General features: G+C 36.2%; 1 protein-coding gene across 3 annotated transcripts; it reads right to left on the reverse strand.

Annotated features, from left to right (window-relative positions):
- Nucleotides 1–920: 920 nt before the first annotated feature.
- Nucleotides 921–6891, reverse strand: LOC133829388 (uncharacterized). 3 transcript variants are annotated; one of them, XR_009891735.1, is made up of 4 exons: nucleotides 6741–6889; nucleotides 5304–5445; nucleotides 1758–1911; nucleotides 921–1620 (listed from the first exon to the last, which is right to left on the reverse strand). XR_009891735.1 is itself a non-coding variant. In XM_062259152.1 (3 exons), exons 1-3 carry the CDS (start codon nucleotides 6876–6878, stop codon nucleotides 1589–1591), a joined length of 312 nt encoding a protein of 103 aa, XP_062115136.1. In that variant the 5' UTR covers nucleotides 6879–6891; the 3' UTR covers nucleotides 921–1588. The 3 variants fall into 3 exon arrangements, 1 of the variants encoding a protein (XP_062115136.1); XR_009891736.1 differs by lacking the exon at nucleotides 6741–6889 and adding an exon at nucleotides 6007–6113; XM_062259152.1 differs by lacking the exon at nucleotides 1758–1911 and having other exon boundaries at nucleotides 6741–6891.
- Between the last annotated feature and the right edge of the window lie 10481 nt (nucleotides 6892–17372).

Consider the following 17372-nt stretch of genomic DNA (forward strand, 5'->3'; position numbering starts at 1 on the left):
CAGTGAATAGCTTATCTATGGAATATAGTAACAGGGTTGATTTGTTCTTAAGACTTTGTTAGGAAAAATGTGTAACATCTAAATTTTACTTCTTGCCCATGTCTTAAGTGTGGAAATGTAAGAAAGATGGATCTTAGTAAGATCAAAGAACACTTATCTTTTAATGGGATCAATAAAATTTCCACGGTTTGGTAAATGCATGGGGCGAGAGTTCTTGTTGCTCTAACTCCACCGAGCATACCCAATGAAGTGAGGAGGAATAGAGTAGAGGGGAACTGTGATCAATTTTTTGAAAGGGAGAAGATTGGATAAGGAGTTGTAGTTTGCTACATGAGGTATCTCACAATTTTCTTTTCATTTAACTTTTTTATTTGCTTTATTTAAACAACAAATTTTGTGAACTATATTCTCAACTTTCATAATTAGGTTGTTATACAATTTTGTGGCAGAGCAAGCACTAGAAGAAAAAATGCTTTTAATAACACCAAAAATGTGTTATCAAAACATACGATAACACTTTCTGATGTGTTAAGACCGACTATGTTATCGTAGGTCAGGGTACTTTACATAACACTTTATCAATGTTATACAGATGTGTTATTGTACTGTCAACGATAACACAATTTCTGTGTTATTTTAATATATAGATAAGTGTTTAATTATGTTATTTATAGTCGATTATATAACACTTTTTTTGTGTTATACTACACTTTAGTATAACACTTTTTTTGTGTTATACTACACTTTAGTATAACACATGTGTTATATTAGCTTAGAGATACATAATCATTTTTTACTTACACAAAACTAGGAAAACAAATATGAAAGTTGAAGCTAAATAAGGTAACATAAATAGATTTTTATTGATTACTCAAATGTAATTACAATATTTAGTCTACTAGTCTAGGCTTAAGAAATCATATTACAACATAATTTATGCCCAATTCAGATTCCTTTATCACTATATACAAAACAAGAAATGTATACAAAAATTAGTGAAATACATTCTTCCATTCTAAAGGCCTCAACTACAAATGTTGTCAAGAATTGCTCCAAAGAAATCACTCTACCCTATTCGTTCTGTCAAGTTTCCAAAAAGTGAGAGGAGGGGTTTAGGTATCGCCACTTACTCCCAATACTATAATCAGCTGCTCTTGCTGCCTGCAAAAGCATTAGAGGTGAAACATATAACACAAACAACAGCTAAACCGAAAACCTGCAAACCCAAAGTTACATTCATTCAGCACAACTTAACAGCTTTCATGAAAAAAAAACATGGAAAGTGCTCATAAATAGGTTTTCAATTTATATGCCAAAAAACAAACCTTTTGAGTAATCTTATATCTGGATAAAGTTGAAAAGTAAAGCATGTTTAGCATCAGAGATGGAAAAACTCAAAGCAGCTAAGAAAGAAGGTAATATCATATTAAGAATGAATTGGAAAAAGTACCTTCCAAAGCTCTGAAGAAGCTCTTTCAGTTCTGACTTTGCTCATTTTCAGGTACAGTAATTTTTTCCTGGTAGAATTCCGACCTTAAGGTAGCTAACTTCATATGTATCTTTATTTCCAAAACCAGCTTAGAATGGACTACAATCGGCAGGAAACAAGGATTTGATTTCCTGAGAAAATTGGAAAACTCTAGTTAATACAAAGAAATCTTTGTAGAGACCATAAAACAGGTTCTACTTCAAAGAAATATATAAAATATGACATAATGGAAAATCATAGGGTGTTGAAAGAGGTTAGACTTGGGCACCCTGGCTTAGATAATATTGCAGCAGTGACTAATTTGAAGAGACTATCTCCACCATCTTGAGAATGTAATACTTGCCCATCAGCACTAAGAAGTAAACCCAGCCAAGGGGTTGTTTACATGAAGTGCCAGGTATCTACTTCTCTCTGTTCAGCATCTGAGATAGCAACAATAAGATTCAAGTGGCCAGAAACACTTATTTCAACTTTAACTAACCAATTAGATGATATACATCATGATTCAGGCATCTCTAGTTCATTTTGAAGACTTCAGTAAAATTATAGCAAAAGCAAGGACACCGACAGCCTTAATTTTATAAACAAAGTCTAAAGAAAAGTCTACAAACTTTGTAATAAAGATCAGATCAGGCTACAAAAACAGTGCCAGACCTTGAGGTTTTGCTAGGAGTAGATTCCTTATTGGTCTATGATTAATAGAGGGATCTGCTACTCATTTTTCAGCTCTTTTGTTTTGCTTCATCAAACTCAATTTGTTCTAGTTTTTCTTTTCTTTTTTTTTTCTTTTTGCTTGAGCAAAACATGCATGAGAGTTAATAACCATATATATATATATTACCTTTATTAGTTATATTCAAAGGTATCATGTAGAGTTATTAATGACCGAATATTACTTCTGTATTCCACAAATACTCTACATGTCTATCTATCTAAATGGAATTTTAAAAAATTTGACCATATATTATAAACAAGGTAGCAGACAAAAGGGAAAGAAAAAAAATTAATAAACTTAAACAGTACACAAATAGCAAACATTCAAACTCAGATTTAGAGCATTGATCTCTTTCATATTTATAGAATACCAATAAAGCAACAACAAATGACATGATAACACCAGTTATATACACATATCAAGAAAAATGCTCTGTATGGGCATGTTAAAAAATTCCCATCCAATTCACACAAACCATGTCTTATGGTCGATTCTAAAATATATTCACAAGAACAATGCATTTGTTCTGTTCAAAATTTCCAGGTATGCTTAAAAATATCTATATTGTACGTGTCTTCAAAATCAGTATTTTCTTTAAGTTCTATTTGGTTTCAAATGAATTTTAATGTTATGCCATGAATGTTGGCTAACCTTCAATGGCAATTGTTACTTTGTTAGAATAAAAACTTGTCAATTTCTTTATAGACCATATACTTCTTGGATTTGCAAGGTCAAAATATTACTCAGCTAAAATATTACATTAATAGATGAATGAAGTAAGGGTAGAGACTCTTACCATAAAATGCTCTCCACTTGCAAATGTAAAAGCCAATTAAAATCATCCCACAAGTTAATCCAATCAGAATAGCTATAATTACCACTGCTCTCTTCACCTTAAGATCAGCTCTTTCTTTTCCTAAATAAATTTTTGGAGCAAGAAAAGAAAATATTAATGAATTAAAATAGAAGGAAAGGAATTTGAACTTGATAAGGAACTAAACTTTTCAACCTGTAATCTGTACCAGTTGTTTTTCAAGAATAACCTCCCTCTTGTGTCCAACACTGCAGTCAGTAAAGAAAAAAAAATCAGTGGAAATAGATCAATCATATCGGGGAATAGAAAACGCATAATATAAAGGTGAATACAGCAAGGTCAATCTCTATTAAATATATCTTCGATTGTATATTTAGGAAGGCACCACTAATCAGTAAATAACTAACTTGGACCATTCCCAGTTTGAAAGAAAGTAGCACCACCACCAGGGAATCCCCCTGCTGCATAAGGGGGTGGCACTTGTCCTTTGAGACCTTCTTCAGCATATTGATCATATATGGCTCTCTTCTCAGGATCACTTAAAACCTACAAAAAAAACCATAGAAAGAATCATATCAACAAAACCAGAAAACTCATAACAGAGCATAAGATACCGAGACAAACATATACCAAGTGTTAGCAACTGTTCTTGAACATAGCTTTTAAACATATGGATACTTATTCAAACCCTCATTTACTTCTGGCCTAATGATTGAGATCACATCTATACACACCACTCTTCTATTAGGATACAATGAAGAAATCTAAAACTTTCTAGAATTTTCCAAGTCATTAACTAGTTTCTACTATTCTCTAAATAATTCTATAATAATCTATATCATAGTCTAATTAATTCTAGGTTTCTCCTAGAACATTCTAGAATACTTTTAACAGAAGAACATCATAATAAATGAAGCATGTTTGCATATGAGAACATTCAAACAATTTTAGAAAGGGGACCAAAAACACATTCGAAGCATTAGTTTATTTCTTGCAATTAAGGAAAGAAATTTAAACAGCCAAAAAAAGAAAGAAAAAAAGAAAATCCAGGAAAGAATAAAGAAAATGATTAAAAGGGGTGTGAATTATTTGTAAAACGATAGAATAAAAAAAAATCAGATTGTCTCTCAATAAAACCGTTATCTTTCTCTCTAGTTCTTTGTCATTTCTGTCAATGTCTATGTCTCTCATTCTTTTTTCTTTCTTGGTTCTGCATCAGTAAGGAGGTTTAATTCCAATGTCAAATTCAATTAAAATGTTCAAAAAAACTGACCTATGGGTTATTACTTGATATTTTATATAGGAAATTCTAGAAAGTGCTCATAGAATCAAGCATACAAAACAGAGAACTTGTGCTAGTAACAGGAAAATAAAATGCAGCCAATTTATACAGAAAGAAAGCACTTTAAAAAAAATCGACATGTCCTTCATAAGAAATCAAAAAAAATATACAAGTCATCTAAAGCAAACCACAGAGGCATACCTACTAGCACGAACATAGATGACATACATTTTAAAAGAAATCATAAACACAATCAAAATTTGGGGTGTGGGCAACACAGGGAAGGTCACTCTTCTAAAGTAACATATCAACTAAAAAAACCAAAACTTACCTCAATGATATCACATTTTACACAAAATAAATAAATAAACACATTTATGAAAACAGAGAGAGAATGGGAGACTTAAGCAAAATAAGCTAGAAACAATGTTAAGCTGGTGGGAAAATATCACAAACTATTTAACTTAAGAGACGATTCATCAAAACTATCAATCATAAGATTCCATTTTCTAAAGATCATAATCATCAACAATTATGCTAATTGATTTATTAATTAAACCCAATAGCTCATAACCAATGTAGTTTAAAGTAGTTAGCAAAATAAGAATAAAAGTTTGTTTAATTATTAGATATTTAATCTACAAAACTAGGCACTAATATTGGTATTAAAAATAAATAATTACTAGTCACTACTACTAGCATCAATTCGTAGCCTAGATGCTTAATAACTAATAGGCACTAATATTAATATTAAAAGTCAATAAACAACTTAATTAAATTATACCAATCTGAACCAGAAACCCCTCTTGCATATTTTTCTGATTTAAATATTTGGACACCTCTGTCATACCAAGACTTAGTTTAATTTGGATCCAATTCCAATTTCCTCTCAAGTTTCAAACTCTAACAATAAGTTAGAAAGGAACAATGCTGCATAAATATACAGTTTAGACATTAGACTCTCACAAAAATAATTTAGCAATCTCATAAATTTAAAGCTTACCGGTTCTCAAAAATGACATATAGAGGAATATGAAAGTTAATCTCTTTGCCATCTTCATCAACCTCTGTTGGTGCAAGCCCAGATTTACGAGCCTTCTCCAATTCAAGTTGTTTTCTATGATCCTCCCAAGATTTAAATGCCACTGAAAATCTCAATACAATAAGACTAACAATTCATGCCAGCACATCCAAAACATCAACAATAAAATATCTTAAAATTAATTCGTAAAAAAAATATTAACACAATTGTGTTGTACAGTCAGACATTTCCTTGAACACCTCATATACATTTGCCTATGCCTACTCTATTTTAAAATATGAAATGAGCATTTGTACATACTCACTACATGGATTCAGTAGCTTATAACAGATAGAAAATCTATAATTATATCCAAATATATATGTATGAATGCAGTAGCTTATAACATAAGGTCTAAAATTATGTATATATATCTATGTATGGATACGGCTAAACAATAATCTGGCAGCCATGGAGATGAACCATAACAGTACAACCTGGCATGACTATCAATCCTTGTAAAGATGCACAACATAAAAGGGCACACCAGGAAAACAGTAATATAAAATACAATGAGCAAATTATTCTTAATTAAATATCCCGACTGTATAGATGAAACTGAATATCCTGACTGTATAGATAAAATGAAATTGAACAAATCACAAAATATAATGAAAATTTGTACCTCGATGTAAGCTGAATTAATGGCTCGTTGTGCTTCCTTAACAGCAGTGTCAAACCATTAACACAAGTCAAAAGTTGGAAAATTTTATTGAAAGAACTAAAACCAACAAGAAAAAATAGCTCAAAAAGAGACGTTTATTAAATTTTGATTTATTAAAGTTGAATAAAGATATTTAGTCTTCAAAGTACACGTTTTTATTTAATTTTCAAGTAGTGGGACAAAAGTGAAGCATATAATTGTAAATTTAGATTTCTATTCATTAAGATTTGTCCACTAAAAAAATATATAAGAGTGTAATCCCCCATTCTCTCTATTATGTAGCCATTAAATAATTTATTATACTTGCCATGGAATGAGACCATACCAAACTAGCTAAGATTTGTTAGTAGACATTATCTAACTTGACATGACCTCCACATAATTTAGATTTCTATTTTAATTTTTTGTTATCAATATGGGGCAGAATGTTCACAGAATCATGCAAACGCATCAGACTGATGAAAAGTTCAGATTTTAAATTTCCCTCTATTGGTTCAGCTCAATATTCAAAATTGTCCCCTGTTTCTATATCTTATACTTTTCCCTGGTAGATTATGTATCTTTTCAAAATGAGTATAGAGAAATTAAACATTCTAGAGAAAATGACTTAGTACTTTGAGTGCCTTGGTACTAATAGAGAGTGTTTATCACATTAAATAGAAAAATAAAAGAGAGGTCTTCGTGAATCAAAGAACCTTGCAAAAACCAGTGATGATAACTTTATCACCATCTTCTAGGAATTTACGGGTTGCCCCTTTCAATGAGAGTGACTTCTGTCCATTCCATGACAACTCTAACAAGCATCCCAAGGACTTTGGCTCCTGTTTGGACATACAACATTCAGTAGTTCTATTCATACTAGGTAAGAGAGCATTCAATAGGAAACTGAACAAGGAGAATAAAATGTTTCAATAAAATAAATAGGACTATTGATGATTAGTCAGAACAGCAAAGTAATAACTTGAAAATCAAGTGAGTACAACAAAAAAATAAAAATAAATAACAAATAACAAATAAGAATGCACACATTTCACAATTTTAAGAAGTATTTCAGCAAATACATCCTATGCTTCAAATATCTTTTGCAGGAGTGTACTGAAAACAAAAAGTAGAGGACTTAGACTCTTAGTATTAGAAACAAAGTACTAAGCAACCATACACTTGATATGATCTAGAGTAAGAAGGTAACATAAAAATTAACATTGGCCAATCCCCTCAAAGATATTGGAAAATACTTAAAAGCATTGATACTTGTTAATTGCCAATCAAAAACAATGTCTGCAACTATTCTTTTACCAAAAATAAGTATGAGAGTACATAATAGGTAGACTAAGCCATTGTCAATTTGTCATACAAATAAAATGAAGAGAAATAGATCAATGGTGCTGAGAGAAACATGTATTTTGGTGATTCAAGCTTATAGACAAAATAATGATGGCCACATACCAGTAGTATATACAGTAGAAGAAGCCAATACAACATGCCAACTCATATATACATATATTGCAAGGGAACAATACTGTGGAATCAGTAATAGAAGAAATCGAAGAAACAATATGAAAGAAGAACTTCGAAAGATCATCAGAAAATCAACAAAAAAATGCAATACTTTATGTGCTGTCATTTCAGTTTAAGCACAGGGGCACTATCACGGTTGATATTATCAGATGATTCATTTTTGTGTTATGTGCTGTCATTTCAGTATAATCAGTTAGTAATGCCACTGATTCAGAGACTGCAGTATAGTCTAAGGAAAAGTATAATACATTAATAACTTTTCAAATAAAGTAGTTGAAAATAATAAATAGCTTCTGTAACATATAACCCACCCGTGGAGCCATCCAAAGCAAGAGTATCAATACAGTGCCGGATAGAATCGCATATGTTTGCCAAAGCCCAAGAAGCAGTTATTCGCACCTGAAACAACAAACGTACAGGAAAATATTACTCCCTTATGAACAAATTAGAGAGCAGGGTTATTATAAAAACTGAAAGTAAAAGAGAAATAGCGATATTGAGGGGTCGCGGGTATTAATCTCCACTGCGTGAAACAGTTTGTTCAGGATCTCTGCACTATACCATTTAAGTTTCTAGTAATTCTTCTGTCTATATTTCGAGCTCAAAGAAACATGAAAGCATGAAAAAAAATTTAAAATCACCTCTGGAGAACTTCAGGAAAACATGAAATGACACCAATGGCTTGACAAGAAGCTGATCTAACTGAAGGCACCTCGTCTTGTTTGGCTACATTAATCTGCAAAGTCTCTTAGTTATAATGCATAAACTTGTCTGCAAATAATTAATTTCCAAGAGAAACAAGTCAAAAACACATAATCAATGCTTACCGCGGCCGAAATAATGAAATCATGTTTCTCCTTCGCAAGAGAGAAGAATACAGAGGAAGTTATGCCCGCAAAACATGTTACTGATGCAGCTCTCACCTTGCAGAACACATAGAGGTGGTTCAGAAGTAACTACAGACACTTAAAAGTCCAAGCTAAATTAATAAAACGAAACTTCAGGGGGCTTATAATCAATCTTTAAAAATCCTACCTAAATTAATAAACCTAAACTTCTGTCAATTCTTGATAATTAATATTACAAGGGTTCTTAAACAGATTAACACTTTGCAGAGAAAGAAAAAAGAATGATAATGAATTGTCTTTTCTTAGTTACTTTATACTTAATGATATCAGGTCAATGTTAATCAACCACTGCAGAAGCATAACGCAGAATCAATGGAAAATGCTTGAGCAGATACTACTCAGATCTTCTATTCGCTTCTATTTTATCTTTCATAAACTGTATAACTAGATCCAATTACAATGACAGATAGCCACTTTCTCAATTACAGCTAATTAACAAAAACACATACCCTAATACACACTCATGCCCTCACTTGACACGAGATAAATAACTACAATTATAATAGAAAAATGTATTCAGAATTATATAATATCTATAGCAAAAAATAGCTAATTCCACCATTGAAAACCTGATACATCAACACAAGCATACAAATAGTAAATCCAAGATTCCAAATACAAAGTACTTCAAGCAATGCCTAGATTCTTGACAAGAGAATAATTTCTGACAACCATAAAGCATGGTATTTCCAAACTAACTAATAGGTTACCTGGAGAGCCTCTAAGCATACTGTGTGATTGTTTACTTTTTCCAAGTAATGAAACAAAGTAAGAAGAACACCTGGCTTCTTTTCAGCCTCAATAAAACCTGTAAGAAAGCCAATAATTAATTTATAATATTAAATGAAACAAGGAGTTTTGTGTAAAACTCTTGAGCATACTTCTGACAATATGAAATATTAGCACTTGACCATCCTCATGGCATGAAATAATACTCACCTTCATTCATCTCTTTAAGAAGCACTTCTTTAACTTGCGTTGAGGATGGTGAGATAGTGAAACTTGCTGTCAAACAACTAAAAGAAGCAGTCTGTTGAAAAGAAAAGTATCACTAAGGCGTGCAATGAAGTGAATAAAATTATGTAATTGTTATAATCAGAGAGGGAACCATACCAGTAGACCTGTCTGGTCATTTCTGAAAGGGAAACCGACTTCAATCCTTTTTTTATGGATGTTATAACTGTTGGCAACAGTTCAATAGTCATTCTTGAATATCTGTAATACAAAATAGTCAGCAGTCAATCTCATTTCACAAATTTCACAAATTGGCGACAAAAAGGAATTTTCTGCTCAGTAGTAAAACACTGAGTCCTACTCGAGCCATATGACAAATAGATCAAAAAGGGGATTTCATCAAATTTATAAAGCTTCTCAAGGAAGCTTCGATGTTCTTCAAGAACTCAGAAACCCAAGAACTAAAATTGGGATTTTGAGTCATTTTTTCACAACATTTCAACAAATCAGAGGTGAAATTGGTTAACCCAAAGCCTAGGCTATATCAAATCAACATAGAAATGCTAGTTCTACCTATATCAAATCAGAATGAAGAAGAGAGAGAAGAAAGGGAGCTAGAGAGAGAGCAAGGTAAAAGCATTTGGTGATGGTGACGAGAACATTACCTGATTTCAATGTTCAAAGACAGTGGAAGGATCCATCCATCAACCTTTCTATCTCCACAGCGCTGACCTGCACTTTCCACCTAGTTCACCGACCTCACAAGTCTGATTTGGCCAAAGCCTCTAGGGAAGATCGTGCCTCCTATATCGCCTTCGAATGTGGTGTAGCCCTTCTCAGGATTTGTCTTTCGTTAAGGGGAGTGAGAGACCGAGAGAGATAGGTCCGGGAAATGAGACATGGGAAATGGGTATACCAGGAAGAGAAATAGAGAAGAAAATAAGACACAGGAGAGTATACCAGGAAGAGAAAGAGAGAAGAAAATGAGGGAAATGGGTATACGAGAAATGGGTACACGGGAGTCTGCTGTAGAAAAAACTTAGAGTGATTTGGCGCTATTTTATTTTCCCTTGCCGCCTGAAACTTTCCTAATATACAATAACTCTTTTTAAATAGTATTATAATGATGTGTTATGGTAATGGGTGTTTGGTGTAGTGAAGGCTGCCACAATAATTTTTTATTTGTCAATCCTAATGTTGTAGCCAGTAAAGGAAGTTCATTCCAACATTGTGTGCAAAATTTGTTCCAAAGATGTTGTCAAGTAAAATGAAATTAACAACTTATGCTTGTCCCTTGAAACCATGGGTAAGTTCAAAAGTTTGTCATTGTCAGATAATTAGTACATAGATTATTTTTTGTCATTGGAGTTATATCTAGTATCATTTTTCTTATGCAGTGAGCATTGGATTATATTGGCGCCATATGCTTATTACACTTGTTGTTGTAATCCATTGAACGCAATACATGAAATTTGTAAAGAAATTGTAGCAATAATTGTCAATGCTTCTAATATTTTCGTCACTAATCCGCCAAATTGTCTTGAGATCCTAAATGAGCTAAGTTTTATGCAATTTCAAGTAAATAACCACATATTTAATTATTTTGTTCTGTATAATTCTTTAGAAAATATACATGTAATTTTACTGAGTTATTAATTTTTGCTTAACCTTTTATTTAAATTATAGTGTCGACAACAATAAATAATGTATCATGTGGATACTACATGATGAGTATGTTGAAGGACTTGATTGGACATACACGTTGTTAGGTTGATTCTAGGTTAGTTTAGAGAACCATTTAAGATGTCATGGAAGTATTTTTACTTTAGTTTTATGCATATTTATGCTTGTTTCGCTCTTGTTTCGGGTTTTAATGGTCAAGTACATAATATGGAGTGAAATAAGAAGAAAGATGTTGGACGTGGCCTTCCTCGTGTACTAAGGTGGCACTGATGGCTTTCTCTGAGATAGCCATGTAAAGAATGAGGGGTTCTTCGTCTACGGGCTTTGACAAGATAGGTGGGTTGGCCATGTATGCCTTTAGCTGCTGGAATGCATGTTCACAATCCTCTGTCCATTCAAACCTCTGACCCCCTCGAAGTATGTTAAAGAATGGGATGCACTTGTCAGTTACCTTAGAAACAAAGCGACTCAGGGCAGCAATCCTCCTTGTGAGGATTTGAACATCCTTATGCTTTCAAGGGGATGGCATATCGACCAGAGCTTTGATCTTCTTGAGGTTTGCCTCTATCCCCCGAGCACTGACAATGAAGCCTAGAAAATTTGTGGATGCTACTCCAAAAGTGCACTTTTGCGGATTTAGTTTCATCCCAAACCTATGAAGTACTGAAAACACTTCTGCTCAGTCCTTTGCGTGGCTGGGGGTTGTTCTAGACTTGACCAACATGCCGTCTACATAAACCTCCACGAGCCTTTGGTAGGTGGCACCAACATTCTTCAGCCCGAAAGGCATTACTTTGTAGCAGTAAACTCCTTTATTGGTTCGGAAGCTGGTATGTTCTTGATTCGCGACATGCATGGAAATATGATTATATCCCAAGTATGCGTCCATGAATGGCAAGAGCTCGTACCCAGAGGTGGTGTCGACCATCTGGTCTATCTCCGGTAGCAGGAAACAGTCCTTAGGGCATGCTTTATTGAGGTTGGAGAAGTCTATGCATGTCCTACATTTGCCATTTGGCTTTGGCATGAAGACCGGATTGGATACCCACTTGGGAAATTGGGCATCTCGAATGAATCTATTTGCAAGTAGCTTTTCCACCTCCATCTTCAAAGCCTCGGCCCTGGTCTGGTCAAAAGTCCTCTGCTTCTATTGAATCATAGCGTCGTTTGGATCGACATTTAAGGCATGACAAATGAGACCAGGAAAAAACATCCTAATTTTCTTGGAGAAAGCTCATCAATTCTTCTCAAACTTCTGCCTTCAGATTTTTCTCGACCTTGGTCTTCGTTTTGGGGAAGGAGGCATCGAGGGACACTTCCTCGACCTCCTCCATGGTTTTGATAGCCCTCTCTTCCTGAACTCACGGGTCTAACTCATTGGTTTCATCAACTCGACCAAGATGCACATCCTCCTCTCCGAGAGGGGGAAATTCGGGGGCTAACACCTCAATAACAATTATTGGTTGCCTAAGGGACACATTGTAGCATTACCTTGACTCTTTTTGGTCTCCTCGAACCGTTTCGATCCCCGACTCCGTGGGGAACTTCATGCACATGTGTTGAATGGAGATAACTGACCGAACTCCACTGAGTTCGGACGCCCCAAAGTGGCGTTATACGCCGAGGAGAAATCCACTACCACGAATGTGAAATACTTAAAGGCCTAGCGAGGTGCATCTCCAAGTGTCACGGGCAACTTGATTTGGCGAAGATGGGACTATCACGGTCAGTTCCTATGCCTGTCATGATCCATACCGAGCGTACTAGCGGGGGTGTCCCAACTTGATGAGGTTTTCGATCTTGTCTTTGAGTTGGTGGCACTCGTTGGTATGGTGCCCCCACATCGTTATGAAAACAAAAAAGTATTTTTGGATCTCGATTTTCTCGGTCTCTTCAAATGGGTTGTGGCTTCCAATAATGGACGTACAGTTCTGTGGCCACATAAATTTTCTCCTGAGAATCCACTCAGTCAGTGTACTCAGAGTATTGCAAGACATACTTCCCATCAGGGGCAGTTCCCTGTAGATTCTGCGATGTCCCATTTCCTTTAGGCTTTCTGCCCTTGCCCTTGCCCCCGCATCTACTATTGATGAGGGTCTGACTGGGTGCAGCAAACTGGGATGGAGTAGCAACTCCAGCACTGTATGCAGGCAGATCAGTATTATATCCAATAGGCACTGCTCCATATCCCGTTAGAGATGCACTAAAACCAGCGGTTGACACAACACTAAAGCCAGGTGGCGGGACGCTTTGACTGGACTGGGCTTCCGCTATAATTGGTTGGACGAGAGCATAGGGTGGATACTGGGTCCATGAATTCCCCAATCTGAGTGTCTTCCCAGCTTATATATGTAACGTCCCAAATTACCTAATAAGGCCTTGATTAGGGGGCCAGGATGGAAAATTATGGGAATTTCATGTTTATGCGTTATATATGCAAGTAATTCTGTGATTATGTGAGTTATATTATAATATGACTTGATATGCATGTTTAGGTGTATTAAATAAGCATGTGGGCCTGTTTCTTATTAGAACGGTAATTTTTTTAATTTGGTCCATTATGGATATATTTGGCATATACGTGATATATGTGCGAGACCACATTATTATGTGGATACAACTGGGTTACTCGGCACGAGGCGATCTATAATACCCTACTTCCTTAGAGTCGTTACCAAGTGATTTATAAATGTGCCATTAGCTCGCTAATCAAGGTTTAAGATTAGAAAGTGTGTTCGGATAAAAATAAAGACTCATTTAACAAACATTAAGTATAAAGAGTTGGTATTTTATTGAAATTCGTAAAAAATATTACATTGGGATCCCAAAAAACTGTTTTGAAATACATTTACAACCCAAAATACAGTACAGTCAACCTAAGCGACAAAACCAAACGTTTACCACGTGTTCCTTAAAATAACTCCAGCCGTGGTTGCCAAGTAGGCCAAACATGTACACACCACTCCATGCCCTCTAACTCATGGCTATAAGATCCAGATTCCTTGCTCTTACCTGCACCACAGAGCACCCATGAGCCGAGGCCCAGCAAGAGAACTTCAAGCACTAAATACAATAAAAATATATCTCACAACTCATATTTAATCAGAGCAACAAACAGATACCAGATCTTACTAGCATGTTAAACAACACAACATCTAGACTAGCTCAAAATCACAATGGCATAACAGCCTAATAGTACAGCAGTGCAATCACACATTAGCACTATAACACGACAACATAATAGTACAACGGTATATTCACACAGCAGCTCAATACTACAACAGCATATAACAAAGCAACCAACAAGCTAAACACATAGTGGCCATGCCGTCCGAAGCGCTTTACCAGACCCTGGGTTCGCGGTCTGCACCGAGGGGATGAATACAGCATCCTAGGAGGGTCTCGCCCTAACAGCTTGCACTCCATGTGCTCAACACTGTTTCTGGCACCTTGTCATTCTCGACTTTGTACTCTGCGTGCTTTACACCGATCCCGGCCCCTTTCCGCTTCCGGCTCTTGCCGCTTCTGGCCCCTGCCTCTCCCGACTTTTGCTGATTTTGACTCTTCCTGCTCCCGGCCCTTGCCTCTCCTAGCTTTTACTGATTCCAACTCTTGCCGCTCCCGGCCCTTGCCTCTCCCAACTTTTCTGATTCCAACTCTTGCCGCTCCCGGCTCTTGCCGACCAGTCATAATCACACGTATGACATAACAAATATAAAACAATACATGCAGTACAACACACCACATAGCTCTATGAGTACAAACAGTTCTCTTACCTGGTGTCCCGAGCTGACAATCCAAAGTGATCCCGAGCACGATCCTAATCTCGAGCCTGAGCAGTAATACCTAGTCATAACGCATCAACAATAGCCATCCATCAAGTTCTAATCCATTAAATAACTTTGGGTTGCATTTCTAGTCTCTGGGACCTTGGATTCTACCAATCCGGATGGTAAAATCCTTCCTGAGCCTTAACATTTGAGTTCCTAAACCTAAAACCCTCAAATGGCCAACATCAGACACTTGAGCCACGGCCCAGCCCCTTAAGGGTCGCGGTGCGTTCAAGTTAGAGGCAAAAGCCTCACTGATTGAGGGACACGGGCCACGACATTCCCTTCCTTAGGCCACGGCGCGCCTAGCTGGCAGAGGCTTCCCAGCCTCTTCGAACACACGGGTCGCGGCGCCTAAAGAACAGGGTCGTGGCTCAAGCCTAAAACCCAGAAATCCCACCATTTTCTACATTTTTCCTGAACTCAATTCACCAAAATTCCACCCTAAACATGAAATACAACCTTAACTAAGTCTCTCAAGTATTCCCAAGTACCTTAAACAACATCACCATAATAATAGCTAAATCAAAACTCCATCACAACCCCAAAATTCAAACCTTGAGTTTGCAACTCAAGAACATCAATATCAAACTGATAATTCAGCAGAGAAGCATATGAATTCACTTACCCTATCTGGCAATGATAACCCTGAACCAATCCTCAGCTGATCCCAGCTTGATTCTTCAATCTCCAAGTTTCCACACCTTAGAGTCTCAGCTAGTTCCTCAAAGAATTCCCCTTAGCTCCAAGAACACCAAATGGAGAGAAAAAGGAAAACGTTAAGGGAGTTCTTTCTATTCGGGTGGTAACTACTATCTAAAGCCATCCAAACTTATCCCCAAGTGAAAAGTCCATAATGCCCTCTAGACATAACCCTATCCTGTAACAGCCCCAAGGGCTAAATCGTCATTTCCCACGTTCCTTTAGTTCCTCAAGTGTTCCTAATAAATTCCCATCTAATCCTGACATGTCTAAACCATTACTAAACTACCACCCGTTACTCAATAAATCCCAAACTCATATTATATCCCAAAAATACCCCTAGGCTCCTCCCGAGTCGGATATCTAACCCCGTTGTGACTTTCTAGCTAAATTTCTCCCTAGGATCATCTCGGATCACACATCTCAAATATATATCCCCATAACACTGGGATCTCACTCACAACACATGCATATTTACATTTATGCCCCCAACGGGCCAAAGTTACAAACACGCCCCTGTTCACAAAAATGGGCCTACATGCATATTTCATACACACAATCATGCATGTCCAATCACATAATTACGAAATTCATATAATATCATAATTATATCTATTATTGCCCTACTGACACACTAATCAAGGCCCTAAGCCTTATTAGCAAATTTTGGGACGCTACACGATCCTAGGGCGCAAGCTAGTGGAAAGTCACAACGGGATTAATACTTGACTTGGGGTGAGTCAAGGGGTATTATGAGTATTTAGTACATTATCGGAATATTGGGTAACGGGAACGAATATTTGAGGATATGTTGGGAGTTAGTGAGATCAAGAGGAAATTCTGGGAATTTTGACTATTTTACCCTCGGGGGTGTTTTTAAAACCCCAAGCCTTGAGCTTCATGTAAGGTTACTTGAGTTTGAAGTAACCTGATATACGTTCATTGCATTCATTGCATTTTTGAAGGAAACTCGAGTTTTAGGACACGGATTCAAGCAAGGTTAGAGTCATATCGATTCTAGGAAATATTAAAAGATTTTTAGCCAGAGGATTTACCGAGAAACAACATAAGCAGAGGTAATTTAAGCTTTGAATTTTCGAGTTTCTGTTTCCTAAAGTTTCGTATGTTTTGAATTTGGATTTTATGTTTTGATGAGTTTTTGAGTTGTTTGAAACATGGGTTTTGATCGTTTTGGGCCATTGAGATGATTGGAAACTTTGTTTTTGGAATTTTGATATGTTTATGGAGGGTTTTGAAATGGGAAAATGGAGATTTTTGGCTAGGTTCTGGGTCTGGTCACAGACCTGTTCTTAGGTGTTGCAGCCACAGCTTGACGAAGAACAAGACATGGTTGATGGGTACTTAGGGTCGCGGCACCTGATAGGTGTAACGTCCTCCTAATCAATAAATGTTATACTATGTACTTTAAATTGTGTCAGACTTGCTAACCAAGTCATTAGGTTTAAAATGTGTAACTAAGGTTAATGTTAAGGGTTACGGTTAAAATTTTTGGTTAACTGAACCGTTGACTTTTATATAAAAAGTTTCATGTCGCCGCGGCCCAAGCTTGATGAAGAAGAGGACCTGGCTAATGGGCATTTAGGGTTGCGGTGCAAGGTGCAGGCAGAAAGAGGCAGGGCCTCTGTTTTTGGCGAGCCACGACTCAGAAGTTGGGGGCTGCAACGCTTAAGGGGATTCTTGGGCTCTGAGAGGTTTTGAGTGAGGGAACTCA

This window comes from Humulus lupulus, chromosome 4 (genome assembly GCF_963169125.1).
Source record: "Humulus lupulus chromosome 4, drHumLupu1.1, whole genome shotgun sequence".
Lineage (NCBI taxonomy): Eukaryota > Viridiplantae > Streptophyta > Magnoliopsida > Rosales > Cannabaceae > Humulus > Humulus lupulus.